At 42.1% G+C, this 20,211-nt stretch overlaps 3 protein-coding genes across 4 annotated transcripts in view; 2 read left to right on the top strand and 1 right to left on the bottom strand.

Moving 5' to 3' along the window:
* Nucleotides 1-729: 729 nt before the first annotated feature.
* LOC119898934 (rho guanine nucleotide exchange factor 38-like) lies at nt 730-5,283 on the top strand. Its single transcript, XM_038713272.1, has 5 exons — nt 730-1,116; nt 1,193-1,330; nt 1,820-2,021; nt 3,350-3,633; nt 4,599-5,283. The coding sequence occupies exons 1-5, from the start codon at nt 757-759 to the stop codon at nt 4,779-4,781; spliced, it is 1,167 nt and encodes a 388-aa protein (XP_038569200.1). The 5' UTR covers nt 730-756; the 3' UTR covers nt 4,782-5,283.
* A 53-nt stretch (nt 5,284-5,336) lies between these two features.
* On the bottom strand, nt 5,337-12,026 carry ints12 (integrator complex subunit 12). Of its 2 annotated transcripts, XM_038713268.1 has the most exons (7): nt 11,888-12,026; nt 11,242-11,405; nt 10,946-11,104; nt 10,138-10,319; nt 9,800-9,959; nt 9,524-9,667; nt 5,337-6,173 (listed from the first exon to the last, which is right to left on the bottom strand). In XM_038713268.1, the coding sequence occupies exons 2-7, from the start codon at nt 11,395-11,397 to the stop codon at nt 5,607-5,609; spliced, it is 1,368 nt and encodes a 455-aa protein (XP_038569196.1). In that variant the 5' UTR covers nt 11,398-11,405; nt 11,888-12,026; the 3' UTR covers nt 5,337-5,606. The 2 variants fall into 2 exon arrangements, with proteins under 2 accessions (XP_038569196.1, XP_038569197.1); XM_038713269.1 differs by lacking the exons at nt 10,946-11,104; nt 11,242-11,405; nt 11,888-12,026 and adding exons at nt 10,491-10,564; nt 10,607-10,908.
* A 107-nt stretch (nt 12,027-12,133) lies between these two features.
* Nucleotides 12,134-20,211, top strand: part of gstcd (glutathione S-transferase, C-terminal domain containing) — a 55,867-nt gene continuing 47,789 nt past the window's right edge. Inside the window, exons 1-4 of the mRNA XM_038713266.1 lie at nt 12,134-12,360; nt 12,497-12,930; nt 13,811-14,269; nt 15,746-16,015. Coding sequence (XP_038569194.1) covers nt 12,514-12,930; nt 13,811-14,269; nt 15,746-16,015 — 1,146 coding nt within the window. The 5' untranslated portion in view covers nt 12,134-12,360; nt 12,497-12,513. The remainder of the gene's footprint in view (nt 12,361-12,496; nt 12,931-13,810; nt 14,270-15,745; nt 16,016-20,211) is intronic.

Genomic DNA, 20,211 nt, shown 5'->3' with positions numbered 1-20,211 from the left:
TCCTCGCTGAATCTTCTGTATTTCTGTCTGTCCTTGCTTTGCTGTCCTGTTCCTACATGACCTCCCATTCACCCTCCAACTGTGCGTCATTTGTCACTTTGCCCACAGCTGTCCATTATATTAATCCTTTTCCTCCGTGCCTCTAACCTTCCTGCTAGATCCTTCTGTAACACTGCCACCTTCCCTTCTCTCTGTAGATTGCAGTGTTGCCAGTTCTGAGATAACTACACCTTTAAAAAAGTTTCTTTCTGTAACAGCTCTTCACTGCAGCAGTGCCTCAAACCAACATCTGTAATGAAATTTACAAAATAAGTGCAGAAGCAACCGCATGTGTACTCTAAGAAGAAAAGCAACAGACAGATTGCGCTATAATCAAAACATGCCAGCTGTAAGCTTTCAGGAAACAGAACATTTTCACCAAAGAAACAGTTATTTATACTTTATGTATCGTGCTACATATTGTATGCTCCACACAATAATAGATGAAGTCTCTTATGTCTATTAAAGTCTTATCGTAAGACTGCATGCAGATCTGTTATTGTTCTGTATTCAAGATTAATGTAGAGGCATCCTTTGCTGTTTCCCCTTGGAGAAAATTGTTACAAATTAGAAACACTGCTGCATACAAAAGCACACTAATACTACCTGTTTACATGTGAAGAATTCATAATAGAGTACCTAAAATGTGTAGACTGATACTGGATATCTCTATTCATCTTCTGCCACCTCTTTGACTTCTTCCTCCAGAAAAACAGTATGGAGCGCTTGGTCCTCGCCCCACTCTCCTCCCTGCAAGGCATGTTCACAGCGCCACAGAAGCTCATCCAGAAGCGTTATGACAAATTGCTGGATTACTGCAGCCGCCTGGAGCGCTCCTCTTCTTCTTCATCCTCATCATCCACCACTTCTTCCTCTCCTTCGCTGGTGTCAGAAGACCCGCCTAGTCACGCCAGGCGGGACTATGAAGCTCTCAACGCCTTGCTAGTGGAGGAGTTGCAGAGGTACAACATGGCTGCCTATACTATCCTGACCAACTGTGTGCTTTATCTAGTGGCCCTGCTCAGAGGGATGATGGATAAAATACTACGTTGTTCTCCGTCCATACAGCAGATACCAGTAAGGATTCCACACATAAATCAAATTATTAGACACAATTTACTGAAACTAAAATGTTCTATGTTTGTCGTTTCAGGCTCCATTGTCAAACATTGCTGAAGTGCAGAACAGCATCATGGATGAGCTGAACAATTTGACTTTTGTCAAGGATAACGCACAGAAGTTAATGGAGCGAAAGGTCAGCTTCGAGAGACAACGTGACAAGAAAATAGCGGTAAGAAAGAGGAAATAATCTAGAATAGATTATTAGGTACACATCTAGAGACTAAAAAGTGCATTATGGCCCTCAAATGGCACTATTTAGATCCATCCTCACTTGTGTAAGCGTCTGTAAACTTCTCATTGACTCCAGGTCAAAACACAAGTCCCACATGTTCCTCCGAGACTTTCAAAATGTCTTGAACCAATTCCAAGCCATAAATGAGCAGCTATAAGTCTTATCAAAGGCAGACACAGAGAACAGCTTTAGGCTGTGATTACCTGGGGCACTTCAATCAATCCCCTGAGACTCTGTATGTACATGTGTGTAGGTGTACACATGCATACACACCTGTACATATATGAGAGTGTGCTTGGACATGTGATGGATCTATTTGAAACTCTTTCCCCCAGGAGCTTAGTGATCACCAACAACATGTGCCCACACACCAGACCCACTTCAAATAAATACACCAACCCTCCTTTGTGCTGTGCTCTCCTCCAGATTCCTGAGGTGCAGCATCAAACTGACGAAGAGCGCACCAGGCTGCTAGCAGAACACCCACCTAGCCGTCTGTATCAGCTGAAGAGGAAGTGTAATGGCTGCCAGGACCAGGACCTCAGCCTGCTGGAGGGAGAGCTGGTGGCCCTGCTGGAGGACACTGACCCATTAGGCAGCAGCAGCCGCTGGCTGGTTCACACCGGAGGCAAGTGGGTGTATGTGTGTGTGCATAAGGACAAAGACCTTCAGGGCAGAGACTGTAGCTCTTGGCGCATTCTAAGACATAAAAAGGTGAATAAAGTTATCACACTAGATCTGCAGGTATGGTCGTTATACGTCTCCTTAAATACGCATTCCTCTGTGAACACACCTGCATCGATTAGATGACTGAGGCTGTGTAGACACACCAAACTTTACTTTCTGACACCGACAAGTCATCACACAAGAATCAGCCTCAGGGGCTCCTGTGATGTCATGGTTGCCGGTACATCCTCTGGAGATGGTTGCCTCACAACAGGGCCAACTCCATAGCATGTCTCCATCTCCCCTCTACGTCTTGCAGAGGCACCTGAGATCCCAATGTCTTGTTTGGAACAAACCGCTGCACGTTGTAAGCAGTGTTACTTAGAGTACAAAGCCTCTCCCTATGGGTATTCGGAAACAAGGACAGAGAGATGCTGCTTGCGCGCCTCTCTATACTCGGCAATAACAAGTTCTTTTTTTATGAGCTCTAAGAAAAAAAAGTGTGTGTATGTTTCTTGGTATGAAGAACATTCTTCACAGACTTCTCTTTTCCTCCGGGATTACAAGCATTCCCCGGATGTTGTTGTTCATTCTTCTGTTGATATCAACACTATGAATATGCTTGCCTCATATTTACACATTCTTCAGTTCACTCATGGATGGATTGTTGTGTAAGCGATTTAGGACTGTGTATGCGAGTCTAGCTTATGCTTACAACCTTAGTTTATGACGTGGAGTCCCACATATTAAACACACATTTAATCCTCCAGAAATTATGCAAATTTATTTTCATGAGGCAGTTTTTTGATTAACAAAAGAAAATGTCTTATTATGTATAGATTGTCCTGTAATTACTTTGCTGTTAGACATTTAAAAAGTCAGGTAACCCAAATAAAATTATCTTATCACTGCATCTAGCCACAGAGATAGATTGGGGTTTTATTTGCCAAGGTTTTGTTGTCCACCTCTGAGATTTGTCTCCTTCCAAATAGGATGTGAATGGAATTTTGATTACAGTGCCTTAATAATTTGAAAAAACACATTCAAGACTCCCTAGTTACTATAGGATAATCCACAGACGTCACTGAGAACACTTATTGGAAATAAATTCTACTGAAGAAATAGTTTGTATAAAAAAGGTTGACAGGCTGCTCTGTGGATTATCCAGAATAACTGGGACACTGTTAATGTCACTAGAAGAAAGTCAGTATTACTATTTTTATTATTTTGTAATTAAACTCACTCAGAAGTCAGGCATCCTGACAAACTGTCCCTTTGTGCCACTGTTAGGTAAACAGGGCTACGTCTACTCCACATTCCTGAAGCAGTACAACCCTCTGAGGGACTCCCAGCGGGCAGGCCAGATAGTCAAAGAGCAGCAACAACAGCAGCAGCCGCCTGCCATGGTGGAAGACTTTGACGACCTCAGCCTGTTTGTGTCAGGCAGTGGCAGCAGCAGCCTGCGCAGCTTCAATCTCAACACAACTGACAGCAGCTCCACCCTCGCTGGACTACAGAGAGAGCCAGAGATCCCTGAAGACCTGGAGGAAACACTGGACAAGGAGGCTCAGCAGGTGTGATGATTTTCAGAACTGGTGATGCATACAGGTGTTTTTATAAGGATACCGCAGTGTTAAGGGCTGGGAAGACAGGTAAAACAACTTGCCGAGGTCAGTTTGGTCTTCAGCTTGAGACTGTTCTCAAGGTCAAGAAGATCAATGTCCTTTGAAAGTTTTTGCAGCAGAAAGACTATGCCAGCATGTGCAAGAGTGTGTGTACATACAAACACTTTTAAATGGACCAAGCACTATCAGGAATTTAGAAAAAAAATAAAGGCACAAAACTGACACACAGCAAACCACACACCACATAAACATCATAATTGCAGTAAAGGCCCAGTAAGCCAACTTTAACTGGGTTTCTAACAGCCCATAAGAGCCTCTTCACATATGAGACTCCACCTGAAATACATGAGGGTTCTTATTACAGAGGGTCACTCAAACTGAGGTGTGCCATTTAATAAGACTGGATGAGCAGATATTCTGCCAGTGCTGCGGCATTCACTCGGTAGCTTTACAGTGTTTCTGTCTAGCTGGCACTGAAACAAAATGGGGTGAATGAGATTTCATGATGAGGCCACCACTCTGGATTCAACACTCCTGGACTTTGTCGTCCTTGTATGCCTCTGATCTTAATCATAACATGACACAGTTATTGGTCTTAAAATATAAAATGTTGACAGGGGTCAGTAGATTTTAACCAATGAAAATTAAGGCTGGTGGTAACAATCTGTCACAGAGTAAAGCTAATAAACAGTACCACCATGTGGCCATAACAGGAGGATACACTTGGATATTATTTCATGTCAGTGCAAATTAAGACTTTCTATTTAGCTTTTTTAAAATTTTATTGTGTCATCTACATCTAAATAATGACTCCCCCTCCACCAAAAACAAACAAACAAAAAACCCTGCTGTCAAAATGTCCACAAACATTAGAATAATGTTGTCCCTGATCTGACTTGTGTCTCCTTCCACAGTTCTATGCTGTGTATGCATTTCAAGCGCGCTGTGACCAGGAGCTGACCTTGCAGGAGTACCAGCATGTGCGCATCCTCCAGTTCTGTGACCTGGGAGGCAATACAGACTGGTGGTTAGCTGAAGCTAATGGACAGAGGGGATATGTCCCTGCCAACTACCTTGGCAGGATGTCCTATGCATAAATAGAGGCCCTATATTTATGCATAGGATTTCTGGAAAACCAAACCGTGACATTTTAACTGAAGTAGTCCTGACTGTAAAACATGTCATGGCTTTGTGAAAGTCACAATTGCACTAGGTATCATTTGTTGTTATCACATGTCTCGTACCACAAGTGTTGACGTTGAACGATGTTACTTTGCCTTCAGAAGATCTTAACAAGAGAGCTCACCAATGGGACTTGGCCAGGAATCTGTGATGCATATAAATAATGGTAGGAGAAGCAGGGCACTGTGCTGAGCACTTTTTGTACTTCAGTGTTGTTGACTTTATATTGATAATGAAGTGATTTATTCAGGAAGTAAATTTTATATAAATTATATGTGAACTAATTCACAGATGAAGTAAATGTTATATGTGAAATGATTAATGAAGAATATGTTTTATGTGAATGTGAAATGAAGACATGACTATGACCTTTATATTTTAATAATGACGTCACGATTAAACATGAGCCATTCTCAATTCGTCCCGCAGAATATAATGATTCACAATCAAGGACACCACATGGCACAAAGTTGATGCTACTGCCAATTTACAAGAGGAGATTTAATGATGTTTGTTGATAAAGAGTGAGAGTCACTGTCAATGGTTAGGTTTCTTAGGACAGAACGAGGCATACAGACTCCAGCAGCATTTACACAAAGTAAGATTCAAGTATTTGACTGGATGGTGTTACTCATGTACAGATTCTCTTGTATAACAAACATATTGCTCTGGCACTAATTCCAGGCGTTTACTTTCTACTCCCTCACACCTCCCTCTTGGTTTGTTCTCTCTACCTCTACTCATTTCTTCAGTTTCTTCTGTGCTGCTTTCTTCTTCACCAGCTGTAACCGTTTCATGGCGTTAAGCTGGGACTCTTGGGATGTTGGTGCTTTGTCCCCTGATGCAGCCTTTGACCCATTCCCATTGTTCCCGTTCCCTCCTCCATTACTGCCTCCGTTCCCTCCTGCACTCACCAGGGAGCCGCTGGGGGAACCGGCCCCTGAGGAGGCAGACCCTTTCCCCTGGCTTTCGCCGCTCGACGAACGGTTCAGTGGCTGCTTACCCAGAGTCAGGGGTGGAGGAGGTTTCAGAGGCACCTGGCTAGAGCCGTTTCCATTGCCGTTCCCAGGTATCTTTGCACCTGCAAGTCCTGACTTGGCTCCTGCTAGCCCAGACAGCCCGACAGGTTTCTGGCCAGAGGGAGTTGTCAAGGTCTTGTGGCTCCCACTTGGGCCTGAAGAACCTAGTTTTGAGCTGGTAGGAAGAGATGGGTTCGTCTTGGCGCCAAATGCAGCCCAGCCTGTAAGACCACTGCCTGAGGAGGAGGAGCTGCTGGTGGTGGGATTGGCTGATGTTGATGTGGATGCCTGAAATGATTAACAGTTAACGTTTCATTGTCATATCGTAATAACAAATTTTAAAGTTTTAAGACCTTAAAGGGTAAATTCTGTATTTTGCAACCTGGACCCTATTGTCCCATTACGTTTGCGTGTCTGTGACTAACTGGAACAAACGCCACTGACAGGCTCAGACCGTTATCACAAGTTTCTGACAACATTATGAAAAGGATTCCTAAAGAGATGCCTTTTTTTAAAAGAGTAAGACTGTTTTATCGCAATCGCTATGTCACTCTCATTAAAGCCACAAGACTCCCTTCACACAAAACGTGAAAAATATACTCCCCTTCCCAGGAAACTAAACAAACATTCCCATTTGGCCAAATGTGAGAAAGCCAATGATGGTCGTTCAGACTTTGCCTCAGGTGTCTCCAAAAACCATAACGACTGTCTTCACAACATCCAAGAGCTCTAACAAACCAAGCGATATCGATCATTGTGACAACTCTACAGTAGGTTAAATAGCTAAAAATACCTAACTTATACACCAGTATCTCTGGAGTTCTGGTTATATTTGATCATTTCAAAAATAAGATATGTTTTTCTTATTATCTGAAACTAATTTACCACTTAAAGGTATGAGTTAATCCAACTTTAGATGCATATCACATTTGTGGAACCTTCAGTGCATTACCTGATTTCATTGACGTAATAATTTTGCTTCGGTATACCCACCTCTTCTAGTACTTTACATATCATCAAGAAATATGTTCTATAACCACCATAAAAAGGGACTCAACCTTTATGCTTTCAAACAAAATGTGCCGCATTCAAACCAACCACGAATTTTCTCCTCTCGACGCTTTCCTCGCGTGAGTACATTCGCTGCAAGTGTTCACACACAACGCGAGAAGGCAATTTTAACGCGGAAACGTGAATAAACACAAGTTGCCATTACTACAGCTGTATGAACCTAAAGTAAATATTTTGCTGTGATTAAATAGCAATAGACGGATTAAACTGATGCCGAAATAACTACAACATGATGCAGATTTGTTAAACATATGAATTCATACTTTGTCAGGTCTGTCAATGGGGTTCGGATCGATCAGGGCTTTTCTATGCTAACTTGGTCACAGTAAAGTACAATGATAGCTGGAATAAAGTTACAGACACATGTTTTCTGAACTCACCAGGTAGCTCAACCTCCTCGCTTTCTTCTCTCCAAGTAATGTCCAGTTTTTATATAAATATGAAGTCGTAGTCCGACAGAGCTAACAACGCTAACAACACCACTGGAACCGGATGTGCACGGAAGCAAGCTGCTGAGAAGCTCCAGAGAAGATAAATCAACGTTGTAATCCCAAAAACTAAAGTAAAAAGCCAATTTAATAAAAGCAGTTTACTCCGAGCTCCTCCCACAAGTAAACGGCATAGTTGTTAGAGCCTTCCAGTCCGACTACGGGTGTTTATTTGTCCAAAGGTTGCAGCGCTGCTCCCTGCTCCTCTACCCCAAGTTTAGCAGCTCTCAGCCGGCCAGCAGATTTTCTATCCCCCGCTCTGCCTGGCCCTCTCCACACGACTCTGAAGCCGTCGATGACGTATGGACAATCTCAACACTGATAGGCTATCGCGACTCAGCGTCATGCGACTTACTCGTTGAAAATATTTGCCGGCCCCGCCCCCTTCGCGCCGCCCAACAGGAAATCGCAGCTCTATGCGTCTTTGCATTGAATTTGTATGTAAACTAACCGCCCCAAACGCTCGCTTCGCTTTTGGTCTGAAAGCACCATTAGCTTGTGAATATGCCATTAAAAAACAAAAGAAACACATAAATCCCAGTGGATAACACACTATGAGAGTGTAGCAAAGTACGATCCAGCAGATATCACTACTTAGTAGAGGCCAAAAATGACTCATTACAAGACCATAAGTGTATTAATCCACTGAAAATTAATCCCCAAAATGTACCATTTACTCCTGTTTGAGTAATGTCTGCTAAAAAGCTATATTACCTTGACATTTTTAGGAAATTACTAAATCTTTTTATAAAAATGTAACTATATATTTTTGACCTGTTTTCACACAGTGCCAAAGACAAGGTAGGGAAGTCAGAAAGTATTGAGAGGCGGGCTGTTGGGACTGTTACAATAACAATTACACCAGCCTCATCCTTTATACATATCTACAGATCACTGTGCAGTAGAGCAAATACATATTTATTAAGATATGTCAATCAGCAGATGAACCTGTAAGCTAGACAATGCCTCAACTTGCTTACTTGAGCAATTCTTTTATTGAAAACTGAGAGGGAAAAAAAAAGGGGGGGGGGGCACTCCCGCTCTGACTTGAATTAACATAATCAAAATCACGACTACGAGGCAACATGTTTGCTGTTAAAATAACTTTACGGTGAACTCCAATAAGTAAAAGTCCTCCATCTGGAGAAATAATACCGTACTGGAACCTATCTAAGCAGCAAGTGTTCGTGGAGTGATCCTTAAAAGTAAATTTGATCTTTCTGCTCACTTTCCTCTGCAGGGATTGAGGTAGACTGCCTTTTAAGGCAGACTACATGACTTTCAGCATCTGCCAATCGCCCTGCTGTTCACACTACACAACTGTCTTGTGACCAGAATCTTGATGTCATTGTGCCGTTCACACTACGTGACTGATAGGTGACATAGGGTCACACACTACACAAGCTGACAGCTGCTCTGTCGCCCGACGCAGGTCTCCAAACTACGTTTTGTCAAGAAAACATGTGAAATGTGAAACGGGAAATGATGCGAACCTACACATGAAACAGCTGTTGTTTGTTATTATGAAGCTAGGAATTATACATACAAACAATATGGGTGAACGAATGGATTAGCACACGCAAGTAGCAGGGATTGTCTGTGCTACAGAGAGAGCTGGAGGTGAGTAAAAAGTAGCTGCCTGCTTTGCCAGCTGCCTGCTCTCATTGGCTGGATGTGGATGTCAAGTCGGCCGACTCCTCCAGATATTTGGCATGCTAGATATCTGGCTGGCATCTGAGATGTGTCAGAAATGTGTCGGGGAACCATTTTGATGCGTCGTTGAGTAGTTCACACATAACGACTGGCGGTAGCCGATCGATCGCACATTCACCCCCGATCACAGCCCGATGGGCTTACAATAGTGTGAACTAGGCTTTAGAGGCACGCTCACATGCTACCAGTAATAATTCAGGGACACAGAATCCTGGTTTATGCTTGACTTCAGTTTGACACAGGAGCACATATTATTGTGGATTAAAAAAAGGTTGGAAAAACGCTTCTTTAGGATTGAGCTATTTGGGAAATCAACTCCCCCTATAAATGATACCTGGCACACAGCCGTAATTAGTAAACACATACCTTCACTTCTGTTCTTTTGAAGGCTTGGAAGGTGCTGGCTGTGTCAGGCTTGGCTTTAAGCTCTGCCTTTTTCACCAGTGTGTCTTTTACAACAGGCGCAGATGATGCAGATGCTGGGGATGGCTTCTGTGGAGGTTTCTGGGCCTAATGGTTCAAACAAATATCGTTTTAGACAGAAACAATATTAATAAAGAAACTATAACACTGATCAGTCACATACTCAAAGATGACGCACAAAAAACAAACAAACGCTGGAATATAATTTATTTTCCTCACCATACGTTTCATTTGCCTGGTGCAACGCGCACAATACCACACAAGCCGTGGATCATTTACTTCTTTGTCTGTCACTTGGGGCTTGTGACAGTCCTGGTGGTAGAGATTATGGCACTCCTGGCACTCAACCAACTGGTTTCCCATGGACACTGTCATTTGTCTTAGACAAAGAAAAACACACAACAGCAATGTCAACATTATAATGGTAAAAACCCTTTCCATGCTCAATGATTAAGTAGAGTTAATATTAATAATGACAGTGGAATGCAAACAAAAATCCTGGACTATTGAGATGAGAAAAACTACATTTATTGTATTTGCTAATAATTCAGATGTACCTGCAGACCACACAAGCCAGGCCCATTTCCATGGCAAAGTCATCAGCATTGGTCTCATCATAGTCATTTATGTTTGGCAGAAGGTCTTTGCTCGTCTGAACGGTAATTGGTGAAGAACGATTCTCCTGTTTATCCAAACGAGGCTTTTTCGGAGGGTCCACCTCACCCAAGTCAACCCTGACCTGTTTGTCAGTAAGAAAGAAAGAGGTACGTTTAGACAATGTGGGATGATGATGCATTGCCATAAGGACCAACGCTTGCAAACTGTAGCCACCTTATTCATTATACTGTCCTATATGGAGGGATGCATGTGTTGCCCTTTAAAAAAGGAAGACTCTGGGCTCAATTCTGACCTGAACTGGGGTCTGCTTAGGCTTTCTTGCCTGAGAATGCATGTTGTAGGTTTAAAAGAAACTTGAAAAGCAAAACATATAAAAGCCTAGCATTTTTCTTTCAGCCGTCCAGGCTATCAATCCAAAATGTTGCAACAGTCTAAGATATACACACATGTAGTTTTACTTTTGATCATGACTTTCACAATTTATCCTGTGCTACTTCACAAAGGAACGTGTGTTCACAGGCAGATGAACAGGACTGGAACATAGCTGACAAAAGAAAAAACAAATGAATGGTTAAGGTAGCCTCAAAAATATGGTTTTATTTTGGAGGGTAATTGTTTTCCTATAGGAAGATATTGGATAATTGACTCAACTTTGCATGTAAGAGTGTCAAAAATGGTCAGAGTTCTGCTTTAAGATCTTTTTGAGCATGAGACTAAATTTATTCTGATTGAAAATGTGTCCCATACCTTCTCAGAGAGTCTCTTCTCTCCCTCTTTCTTGCTTTTTTCCGAGCTGGATTTGCTACTGCCACTGCTGCTGCTGGAGGATGAGGAACTTGAGGAGGACTTGGAGTCCTGTTTACTTAGGCTCAGTTTTGACACAGACCCTTTGGACACCTCTATATCCTGAGGATACAATGATACAGTAATACAGAATGTATAGCATTTAGTTGTTATTATATACCAATGCAACTAAAGAGAACAATAACATGGTACAGTGTAAATATATAGACTCAGGCTGTATTACATTAAGAACTCCTTACTTTTTGTAATGAACGGTAGGATGAGTCACTTCCTCTTGAAAGCGACTCATCTAGTAAAGCTTTGAGTTTCTCAGCTGAGTCTTTACTCTTGGAGTGCAGGTAACTCAGTCCCTTCAGGAAGATGGGATCCAACTCCAGACTGACAGGTCCAGCCATGGCTTAAACTGTGAATCATGAAATAATGTGAGCTTTTCAGGCTTTGGTTACAACTTCATCAAATACCACTGCTACGGTCAAGTTAAGTCAAAGCAGAAACAGAAACAAACAGGCGAAAGCAAACCCCCTGAAGGGAGGGCAAGACACTATAAAGCGTTCACTCCGATGCGTAGTTTGACATCAACGTGCCCTAAAATTAGATTTTATTTCCTAGTGGGAATTTTATTTTTGTAGTTGGGATGGTCATCACTGACCTACGCCTATGGGTTGAGCCCCAAATGTCCGGATTCCGTCTGCTGGGGTTTTTATATAAAGAAATGCGTACGCTAACGTTGAGTTAATTTGGTGCTCTGTAAGGTTTAGTCCGGACCAGAAACTCAGAGCACTGTGATAGCCGTACACCGTAGCTAAAGTTACCTTCCCCGACAGCTGTCAGTTAATGTTACAACACCAAATTCACAGATTATTATTTTCAGATGTCTTACATTACCTCACACTCTGCTTCTGCTGAAAGACTGCCCCTTACACTGGTGTTTTCGTTTAGATGAACAACTAACGTCTGAACAACACTTCCTACAAAAGAAGCAGACAGCCGGGGCGGACGCTTTCCCTTCGTTTTACAATACGTGCAACAGTCAAATGTGTCCAGAAACTACACGCGCGGAACCTTTTGTGGAAACTATTTTTTTTTTCTTTTTCAAAGATATTACAGAACTTTACGCTCTGCATTTCTTATATAATTATATGCGTCACGTATAAGTATTTGGTTGATGTAGAAGTTTAATATAAATGTGCATTGGTATTGATTCGTAAGTTTCGACAGCAGACAGCTGATGGCGCTGTGGAACTAGCCTAGCTTTAGCACACGGAAAGAAGAAGCAGCACAGCGTGAGGAAGCGTGTACCATAACAACGTGGTTGTACTGAAATTACCGGTGTATATGTCCACATTACTAACGCTGTTGTGAGTATTTATTAACGTCATTTTATGCGCCGGATCCGAAATGGTATTTCAGATATCACGTTCTTGCTGCCATACTTGATAAGACACCTGGACACATTTCCATAGCTTGTTAACGTCCCTTTGTTTTACTCCACAGTAACGTTACTGTTTAATATGACGCACACAGAGGCAAAGCAACAGCATCCCTCCCTCTATCTAGAAGTGTGTTCCCCAAACGAGGAGCCGCGTCTTCCGGTGCACACCTCCATCGCCCTGTTTCTACTGTCCTACTGCGAGTGCACGTCTTTCAAAGTTTTTCTGGTGTTCACTAAACCTGCCAGCACCCATTCACTGAAGAGCCAGCTAGCAGGGTCTCTGGATGTGTCTGACATTCAGTTGGAAGATCTGCCCCACTTGGTGAGGGGCTGCCGTCTCCCTGCTGCTCTGGATGAGACTGGGAAGCTCTGCAGGGCAGGGCTGGCGGTGGTCCTGAGACACATCATCAGCAAGACCTTAGAGGCGGACCCTTCTAGGAATGATGTGTTGGCACTGCTAGGTTTCAAGAAGACCTGTCTGAAGGCCTGTGCTGAGGTTAGTGGCAAGCAGGGGGCACGCATGACCAAAGTACAAAGAAGAAAAGAAGTGCATGGAGAACACTGGCAGTATCAAGACCAAGTTTATTGTGAGACCTATGCATTTCGTCTTGTGGCATTGTCTCATGAGTTTTGACCCTTTAACTGGAGTCAGTATCAAAACAGCATCACTGCTGTGAATCCAGATTGTAAACATATTGATTTACAGTACAGTGTGCATGAACATGTTTCTCGTCCAAAGACAGTGTCCAAGATGTGATAGGATACTATCTATACTGATTTAGCATACATAGTGGAATAATGTCAAATTGTGTTAGTGTCAGCCAATCACATTGTTATGCAGTATGCAGTAACAGTTAAAATTAAGGTTCCATAATTTCCTAGAAAGAAGCTGATACACTGTAAATTCATCTGAATGTTTCTGAAAAGGACTGGAATTTAATAATCAGAGAAATAATAATTCATAATTGATTCTAATTAATTGCTAGTTAACCTGGTCTTTTAGTCGGAGCACAGCAGGTCAGCTGAACATGCAAACATGTAAAACTTGTCTACAGGCAACCATGCAATTCACCATTTATAATAATAATAATAAATGAATGAATTCATATTTAGTTGTGTTTCAATAGAACATCGAACAGTACTCAAAACAATTGCCTCACAACTTTGTCTCAGTTATTCCTAACATTGGGTACCAAATTACATAACTTCCTAGGAGTTTATTAGTAAATTTACAAACCTTTACAGGGTATATGGAATTTGCAGCTTAACATATCACAATGAACAAATGAACAGTTAACCATTGTTATTCAGTTCTGAGTGCTTTTAAAGACAGTGCTGTATTTGACCTCAAACATCTTTTCTTTCCTCACTCTCAGGTGAGCAAGTGGACCAGACTGTGTGAAATTGGCATCCCCTCTGCTATTGAAGAACACCTCAAAAATCCCTCAAATCAATATCAGCAGCTGCCCCTCTCTATCCTCACCCTGGAGCAAAGGCTAGCAGAGCCTGTCAAAGTCCACAATGATGACAAAATACGGAGACAGAAACTCCAAGAGCAGAGACAGAATGAAAAGAATGAGTCCCCCAAAGGCAGAGGGAACCCAGATTCTGAGTCCGCACCTGGACAGGCACCTCAGGTGTGTGACGGACTTGAGCTCAGGGCGGCTCTGGCCAAGCTGTCTGTGGATTCAGTTCCAACTTTGACCACCAGAGAGAACTCTGAGATCAGGAAAGTGAAGACCACAGACCTGCCTCTGCTTGAGCATGTGTTTGCTGAGGGACTATACTTCACTCTGACTGATGTGGTGCTGCTGCCGTGCATCTATCAGTACTTGGTAAGGGCCCTGGAGCTTATGATTTATGTTTGAGTGTTTTCAGTAATGAACACTTGTGGCAAAGGATCCTGCTCTTATTATTGCGTTAAGTTATCGCCTAATTTGGCTCCATGAATGCACATCAAAATGCTCATTTAATTCTATTATCACTGCCTATATTTCCTGTATAAGCCGTATACAGTAAATTTTGTAAAGCTCACAGCGTGGCAGTGCATTGAAAGTAAGAAAAATACCGATTATTGTGCCGTGAGCAATTAAGTGCAGCCATGCAAGGCTTTGTCTCTCAACATAAACGGTAACACACATGACTTAAGTCCGATGTCACCTCATATAGATGGTGCCATTCAGGCTACAGAACCCCCTTTACGTATATATTTACAGGCTTTTTAATGTCGTCATTATGATGACTTGTCAAATTATGCATGACGTGTGGTTTTGACATTCTGGTCAGGGTGAACCACCGGTACACCCAGCTCCTTTCAGACCCATCCAGGCAGAAACTTGAGTTAAGAAGACTCGCTGCATCAGACTTGGCACAGGTTTTGCTCTCAAAGGTGGTCTAGAGCCACCTGGCAAAGAGTGATAAGAGTGTATGGGAGGATTTCTATTCAAATGCAGCAGGTTGAAATGCATTTCAATGACTCTCCTTTTGGGAGAGTTTTTCTCTCTGCAATAGATCAAGAATTTGGTGGGTTGTTATGTTGACCTTAAAACTCTAAACTTCAAAAAAAGAAAATTGAAAAGAAAGAAAAATCGGCAAGACTTCAAAAGCACCCGATCCTTTCCTGAATATTCATTACATACAATGATTGCATACTTTACGAGTAAAGTTGGTAGCGGCAATTAAAGTTACCGCATCGGAGGCCAGAGAGTACCATGGCTGTTTAGTTCAATGGTATATTATTATTATTGATTAGGAATGCCACAATGTCAGGCAGCGAAGTGGATCTCAGCCTCCATTTCACCCCTCAGCCGCCTCCAACTATTCCTCGACTGTGGGAATGAACTGAAGTTCTCACAATGAGGCTTTTAGTAGTCAGCTGTGCTCCAGTAGTTTACAGTTTCACACTCAGCCTAGCGTGTCTCCTCTTAACGGCCATCCCTGGCTGCGACACATGCAGCTACGATGGATCCTTTCCACTCCACCCACTTGTAGTACTGCAGAGTGCACCTTATTCCTCTGTGTTGGCGTCCTTGTCTTTCTTCTGTCTTCCACACACAGTTGCACACGGTGACGCCGCTCCTTTGATCACGTCTCTGTTTTTGCCTTTACCCTCCCCACTTGCCAAGGCTGTTTTGATGTTTTTCTTGCCGGCCCCCTTGTGTCTGTCTGTCCACTAGTGTGATGATGAGTGAATTCTGGTGGAGCCTGACATCTCGCTCCAGTGGAGATGACGTGCCAGATGAGTTGCTTAATCTATATCTCCTTGTGTGTTTTTTTTTTTCTCTTTTCTCTTTTTTTATTGTCTTTGATAGTGTTCCCTCCAAGCCCACGCTGCGAGCACTCTACATCAGCTCCCCCACCTGCTGCGTTGGTACAGCCGTGTTCAGGAGGTGCCTGGGGTCCTCCGGGCAGCCAAGACTTGTGGGATGGCTCTGTCCATCCCTCAGGTCCCCACGTCCAGCCTCCCAGGGCTGTCAGCTGAGGACAAGCCAACTGGCCTACTGGAGCAAGAAGAAGGCCAGGAGATGACCGCACAGCTTCCCTTTGTTGGTGGCCCCAGGCCCACAATGACTAAGCTTAAAGTAAATTATTACATTTCCTTACTTATTTCTCATTATGCTTTAACTCTCTGTGTTTTCCAAACATGTTTGCTTCAACATACACATAAACAGACTGTAAATGTGAGGAGCTGTCTCCCATTGTCCCCTCACAGCACAGATAGAGGGTTTGGAGGCTCCAACTGGTTGTTAACTATTATCCCTGTAATTTTGTGCACCCATTTTCTACTGATGGTGCCTCCAAGAATGTATTTCTAAGTTAATGTTTTGGCTTCTGGCGGACTTTCTTAATTGTTGAATCTTTCGTCTTTCTTCCAGTGCTTAAACGTTAAGTGCTTTCATTCACAGAATTAACATTTTAAAGTTGGCTGTTTAAATGTTTTAGAATGCTTGTCATGACTTTCCTCTCACAGAGGATGTTTGTATGACAGTATAATTATCAGTCAATACTAGGGCTGTGCGATATGACGATATCTATAGTTTGACGATGGAAAAACGTCTATCGTTTACAATTATGCTCTATCGTTTATATCGTTGTGTCGCAAATTCCACACTTTACTGTAATATTTTGGTGAGGGGCGCTATGAAACGCGGTGAAGTTAGCTTCACGTTGGAATTCGACAACTCTCGAATGTCCAACGTAAAACAAATGTCCAACTTGAAATTAACTTCACCGCGGTCCTTTCTTCCCTGGTTTTCCACGCGTGCAGGTGTTGTGGGGAAGAAATTTAATGGACGAGCTACACAACGCTATCCAGCAGTGGCAGCCATCATGTACTTGTCAGTCAGGTAACGTTAAATGACTTGCCCACGGAGATACAGCTTACTTTATAGTTTGCCAAGACATGCTGCTTTTGTGATGTAGTAGCAGGAGATTTATGTGTGTCGTTGTCTGGAGCTGCTGTGCTGCTCTGGGACAGTCTCGTCCTCTCATGTTAGCTTTGCAGCAGCAAGTAGCGTCAGTTTGCTAATCCACAACCTAGCTAACAGTGGTTACATTACTTGCTGTGTCGTTGTTCACTCTATCATGGTATTTGTCATTGAGTTGTATTTCTCCCTTCTAAGTTCTCACTTACCCCTCCTTTATAATGCAGAGAAATATCCAGAGTTCCACTTGGAAATGCCATATTTCATTGAATTTACAAAAAAAGTTCTATATCGCGATATATATCGTTATTGGGATATGGGATATATGGGAAATGACCTACATCGGGAGATGATTTTTTTTGCCATATCGCACAGCCCTATAATACAAAGAGTCCACTGCCCTCAGTGCACAATTTAGTATTCTCAGTGTCTCTCTGTTGCCAGTGCAGACAATGTACATTCAGCGTATCCTTATTTCAGGTGCAATTAAAAAAATGAATACAGTCCAAAACAAAACAAAATTTTATAGCCAGACTAAGTAGTTTATAGTCAAGGCTGAAAATCTTGGTATAAAGAGACAAGACAGCACACAGTACTACTAATATGCCCACGCTGTTAATATGGAGTTGTCTCAGGAAGCATTGGCAAGACACACACACAGTCACACACATTTATAGCTTTCTTAGGTTTATAGCACACCAAATATTGCCCCTGCAAAGTTTTTTGGACTTGCTTCCAGCAGGAGATAAGGAGGCCCAGCTGTTTAAAAGGAAACTGTCTCCTCAGCCCTGAATAACCTCTCACTACCGAGCCTGAGCTTTCAGACTGTTCTTTTGGCCTTGTTGCTCTGCTCTCTCAGCAAAGATATTTCTGTGATTTCCTGCTGGCTAAGTGTCTATAGCAGTGTGATTTTAAGTGACGGAAAGAGAGTAAAGGGAGAAAGAAGGTTCGGAGCAATTCGATGAGGCCGAGTGAGCTGGGTGGTCAGGATGGGATGTGCCTTAAATATGCCCTGTTTTAGTTAGGCACAGATGTGCTCAAATGACAGTTTTCATGGCAGGTTGAAATCAGACATTAAAACTGAGAGGAATGTGTGTGCACAGACAGACACACGCACACAATGCTTACCGTTCTGTCTTTGCCTATAGGGATTACAAGGATGACTGTGTGTCGCCACCATCGTATCTGCACTGCAGCTGTTGTGTTGTTTTGGCCAACATGTGTGTGTGTGCGTGTGTGTGTGTGCGCGCGCGTGTGTGTGCATATGTCCTGGTATATGGCTGTGTGTGTCCCGAGGCAAGTACATGGAGAAAGAGAGGTCTGCCGTCTCACATGGTGACACACGATCCTTCACTGCTGCTAACCAGAGGCACCAGGCTCATTTCGCCACACAATCCACAATATAAATGGCTCATAAACTCTCCCTCTTTCTCACTTCAGTTAACACACACTGATGCATGCCAATCAAACTGCCTGGGCAATGAGCTGTAGAGGCGCAACCCGTGATCCAAATGTAAACAAAAGGGAAGCCCCACCACCAGAATTCAAGACCCAGGATTGAAACCTGGCTGCTATCACTTACAAATTGATTGACATGTCTTTAAATATAATTGGTAACATTAGACAACAATTCAGTCTGTGAAAGCAGTGAAACGCGGGGGTGATCCAGAAAAGGAGGATAAGTGAGTTAACAGGATCAGGTGATTCAAAATTCATGGAAATTTTGCCGGTTTCAGACACTGTCTGTTCCTGAGGAAACGCATGTGCTCACTAGCTATATGGCAGGGTACTAACTTACTTACTCATTTTAATTCTCAGTTTGGAAGAAGGTAGGGCCGGACAATAAAACAATAATTTTTTCAATAACAATATAACAAATGTTCAATAAATATTCAGTAAATGTTTGATTTTATTCACTTGAATCATACACGAATTAGGACTTAATTTTTCTTAAGATGATTATTCTGTTAACTGAAAAAGGTTTTACTCAATTTTACTTAAAGATATTTGTTGACAAAGATTTTATCATAAATATTTTGAATGTTCTATCTCAGATTTGTGATGTGATCCACTGTTTGGCATCAAGTGGTGACCATAAAGAAAAGTTTAAATCACAATTCAGCATCGGGTTTCTTCAACTTTCACTCAGGAGCAAAAATCTGCCTTTAAGCTTGAAAGAAAAAACTATTTGATACTTATCACGAAAATTATCCATATCGAAAGATATGAAACTTTTTATCGTGATAACATTTTTGGCCGTATCGTCCAGCCCTAGAAGAAGGCTTTGGCAATTGCTTACCATTTAAGACTCATCTCTACCAGCTTGAATCTCATTGTTATTGCCTTGCATCGGGTATTCTTTGTGCAACCAAGTTTCCTATTACCAGGTAGTTTCCACCTTAATTCCAACGTCTCAATATGACTGGTGCATTGTGAAAACATGGCCTAACCAACACAGATGTCAATGCTTGATCTTTTGAACCACAGTGCTGCTGCATGGCATTTTTTTACAGAACTATGAGGTTGCTGTTGTTGCAGATGAACTTGATGTTAACCCTTTTTGCCGAACTTGTTTTCATGTTCTAACTCTCAACGATGGGGCCTAACTGGTGTTACCATCTACCAGTCAGAGTCAAACATGCCACTTTCTCCCAGATTCTGCCCTAGCATTCCCCACTTCATTTTATCAAGCCCTTAAGTTATAGTATATTAATAATTTTACTTTCACACAATTAGATTGTCCTTAACATGGTTAGGGCTTTTTTTAAATACGTATACAGATAGGGGGATTTAAATGTAAAGCACAAGCACAACTTACCTGCTTTCATATTTGCTTCATATATATTTTTTCAAGTTTTTTCAATAGAATTAGACATTCAGGTACATCATTTACTATCATGTGGAATAACTTAAAACATAATGAATTGTTTACATAAGGTCTGGGAGTGTTTTAGTACTCGAGAACGGTCTTGGTCTCGAGACCTGTCTTAAGACCACTTTTTGATGGTCTTGTCTCGAACTCGACTGCATTTGTATTCAATCTTGTCTCGGTCTTGGACATTGAGGAGTCGGAATTTTATTTCAAGACCAGTCAAGACCATATCTTTGGGAATATCAATAAATTTATTTTGCATTGTCTGATTTATTTGTTAACATCCTTACTTTGATTGGATGTAAAACGTATTGCTTCAAATGCAACCAATAACCCTAATTAAAAATGTGTTGTTACCGTTAACGACTGTCCCCGCGATGGTAAGCATGTAAAAGTTGAATAAAGATGCTTACGTTGATTTCCGCTCTTAGTGTTTGTATGTAGGTGTTTTAATGAGAAATACCGATGATCTCGTTCCACA

Source organism: Micropterus salmoides, unplaced genomic scaffold (genome assembly GCF_014851395.1).
Source record: "Micropterus salmoides isolate LMB-PRFRI ecotype aquatic unplaced genomic scaffold, ASM1485139v1 Ms_hic_scaffold_12, whole genome shotgun sequence".
Classification (NCBI taxonomy): Eukaryota; Metazoa; Chordata; class Actinopteri; order Centrarchiformes; family Centrarchidae; genus Micropterus; species Micropterus salmoides.
This window is presented reverse-complemented; position numbering and strand designations above follow the sequence as displayed.

Bases quoted from the DNA above. Each gene is read 5' to 3' on its own strand.
- ints12 (XM_038713268.1), bottom strand. From the start codon at position 11,397: ATGGCTGGACCTGTCAGTCTGGAGTTGGATCCCATCTTCCTGAAGGGA. The intron at 9,960-10,137 runs GTACATCTGAAT...TCTTTGTCTAAG, and splicing joins CTGGCTTGTGTGGTCTGCAG to ACAAATGACAGTGTCCATGG. The intron at 6,174-9,523 runs GTATGTGTTTAC...TAATCATTTCAG, and splicing joins TCAAAAGAACAGAAGTGAAG to GCATCCACATCAACATCAGC.
- LOC119898934 (XM_038713272.1), top strand. From the start codon at position 757: ATGGAGCGCTTGGTCCTCGCCCCACTCTCCTCCCTGCAAGGCATGTTC. The intron at 1,117-1,192 runs GTAAGGATTCCA...TTGTCGTTTCAG, and splicing joins CGTCCATACAGCAGATACCA to GCTCCATTGTCAAACATTGC. The intron at 1,331-1,819 runs GTAAGAAAGAGG...GCTCTCCTCCAG, and splicing joins AACGTGACAAGAAAATAGCG to ATTCCTGAGGTGCAGCATCA.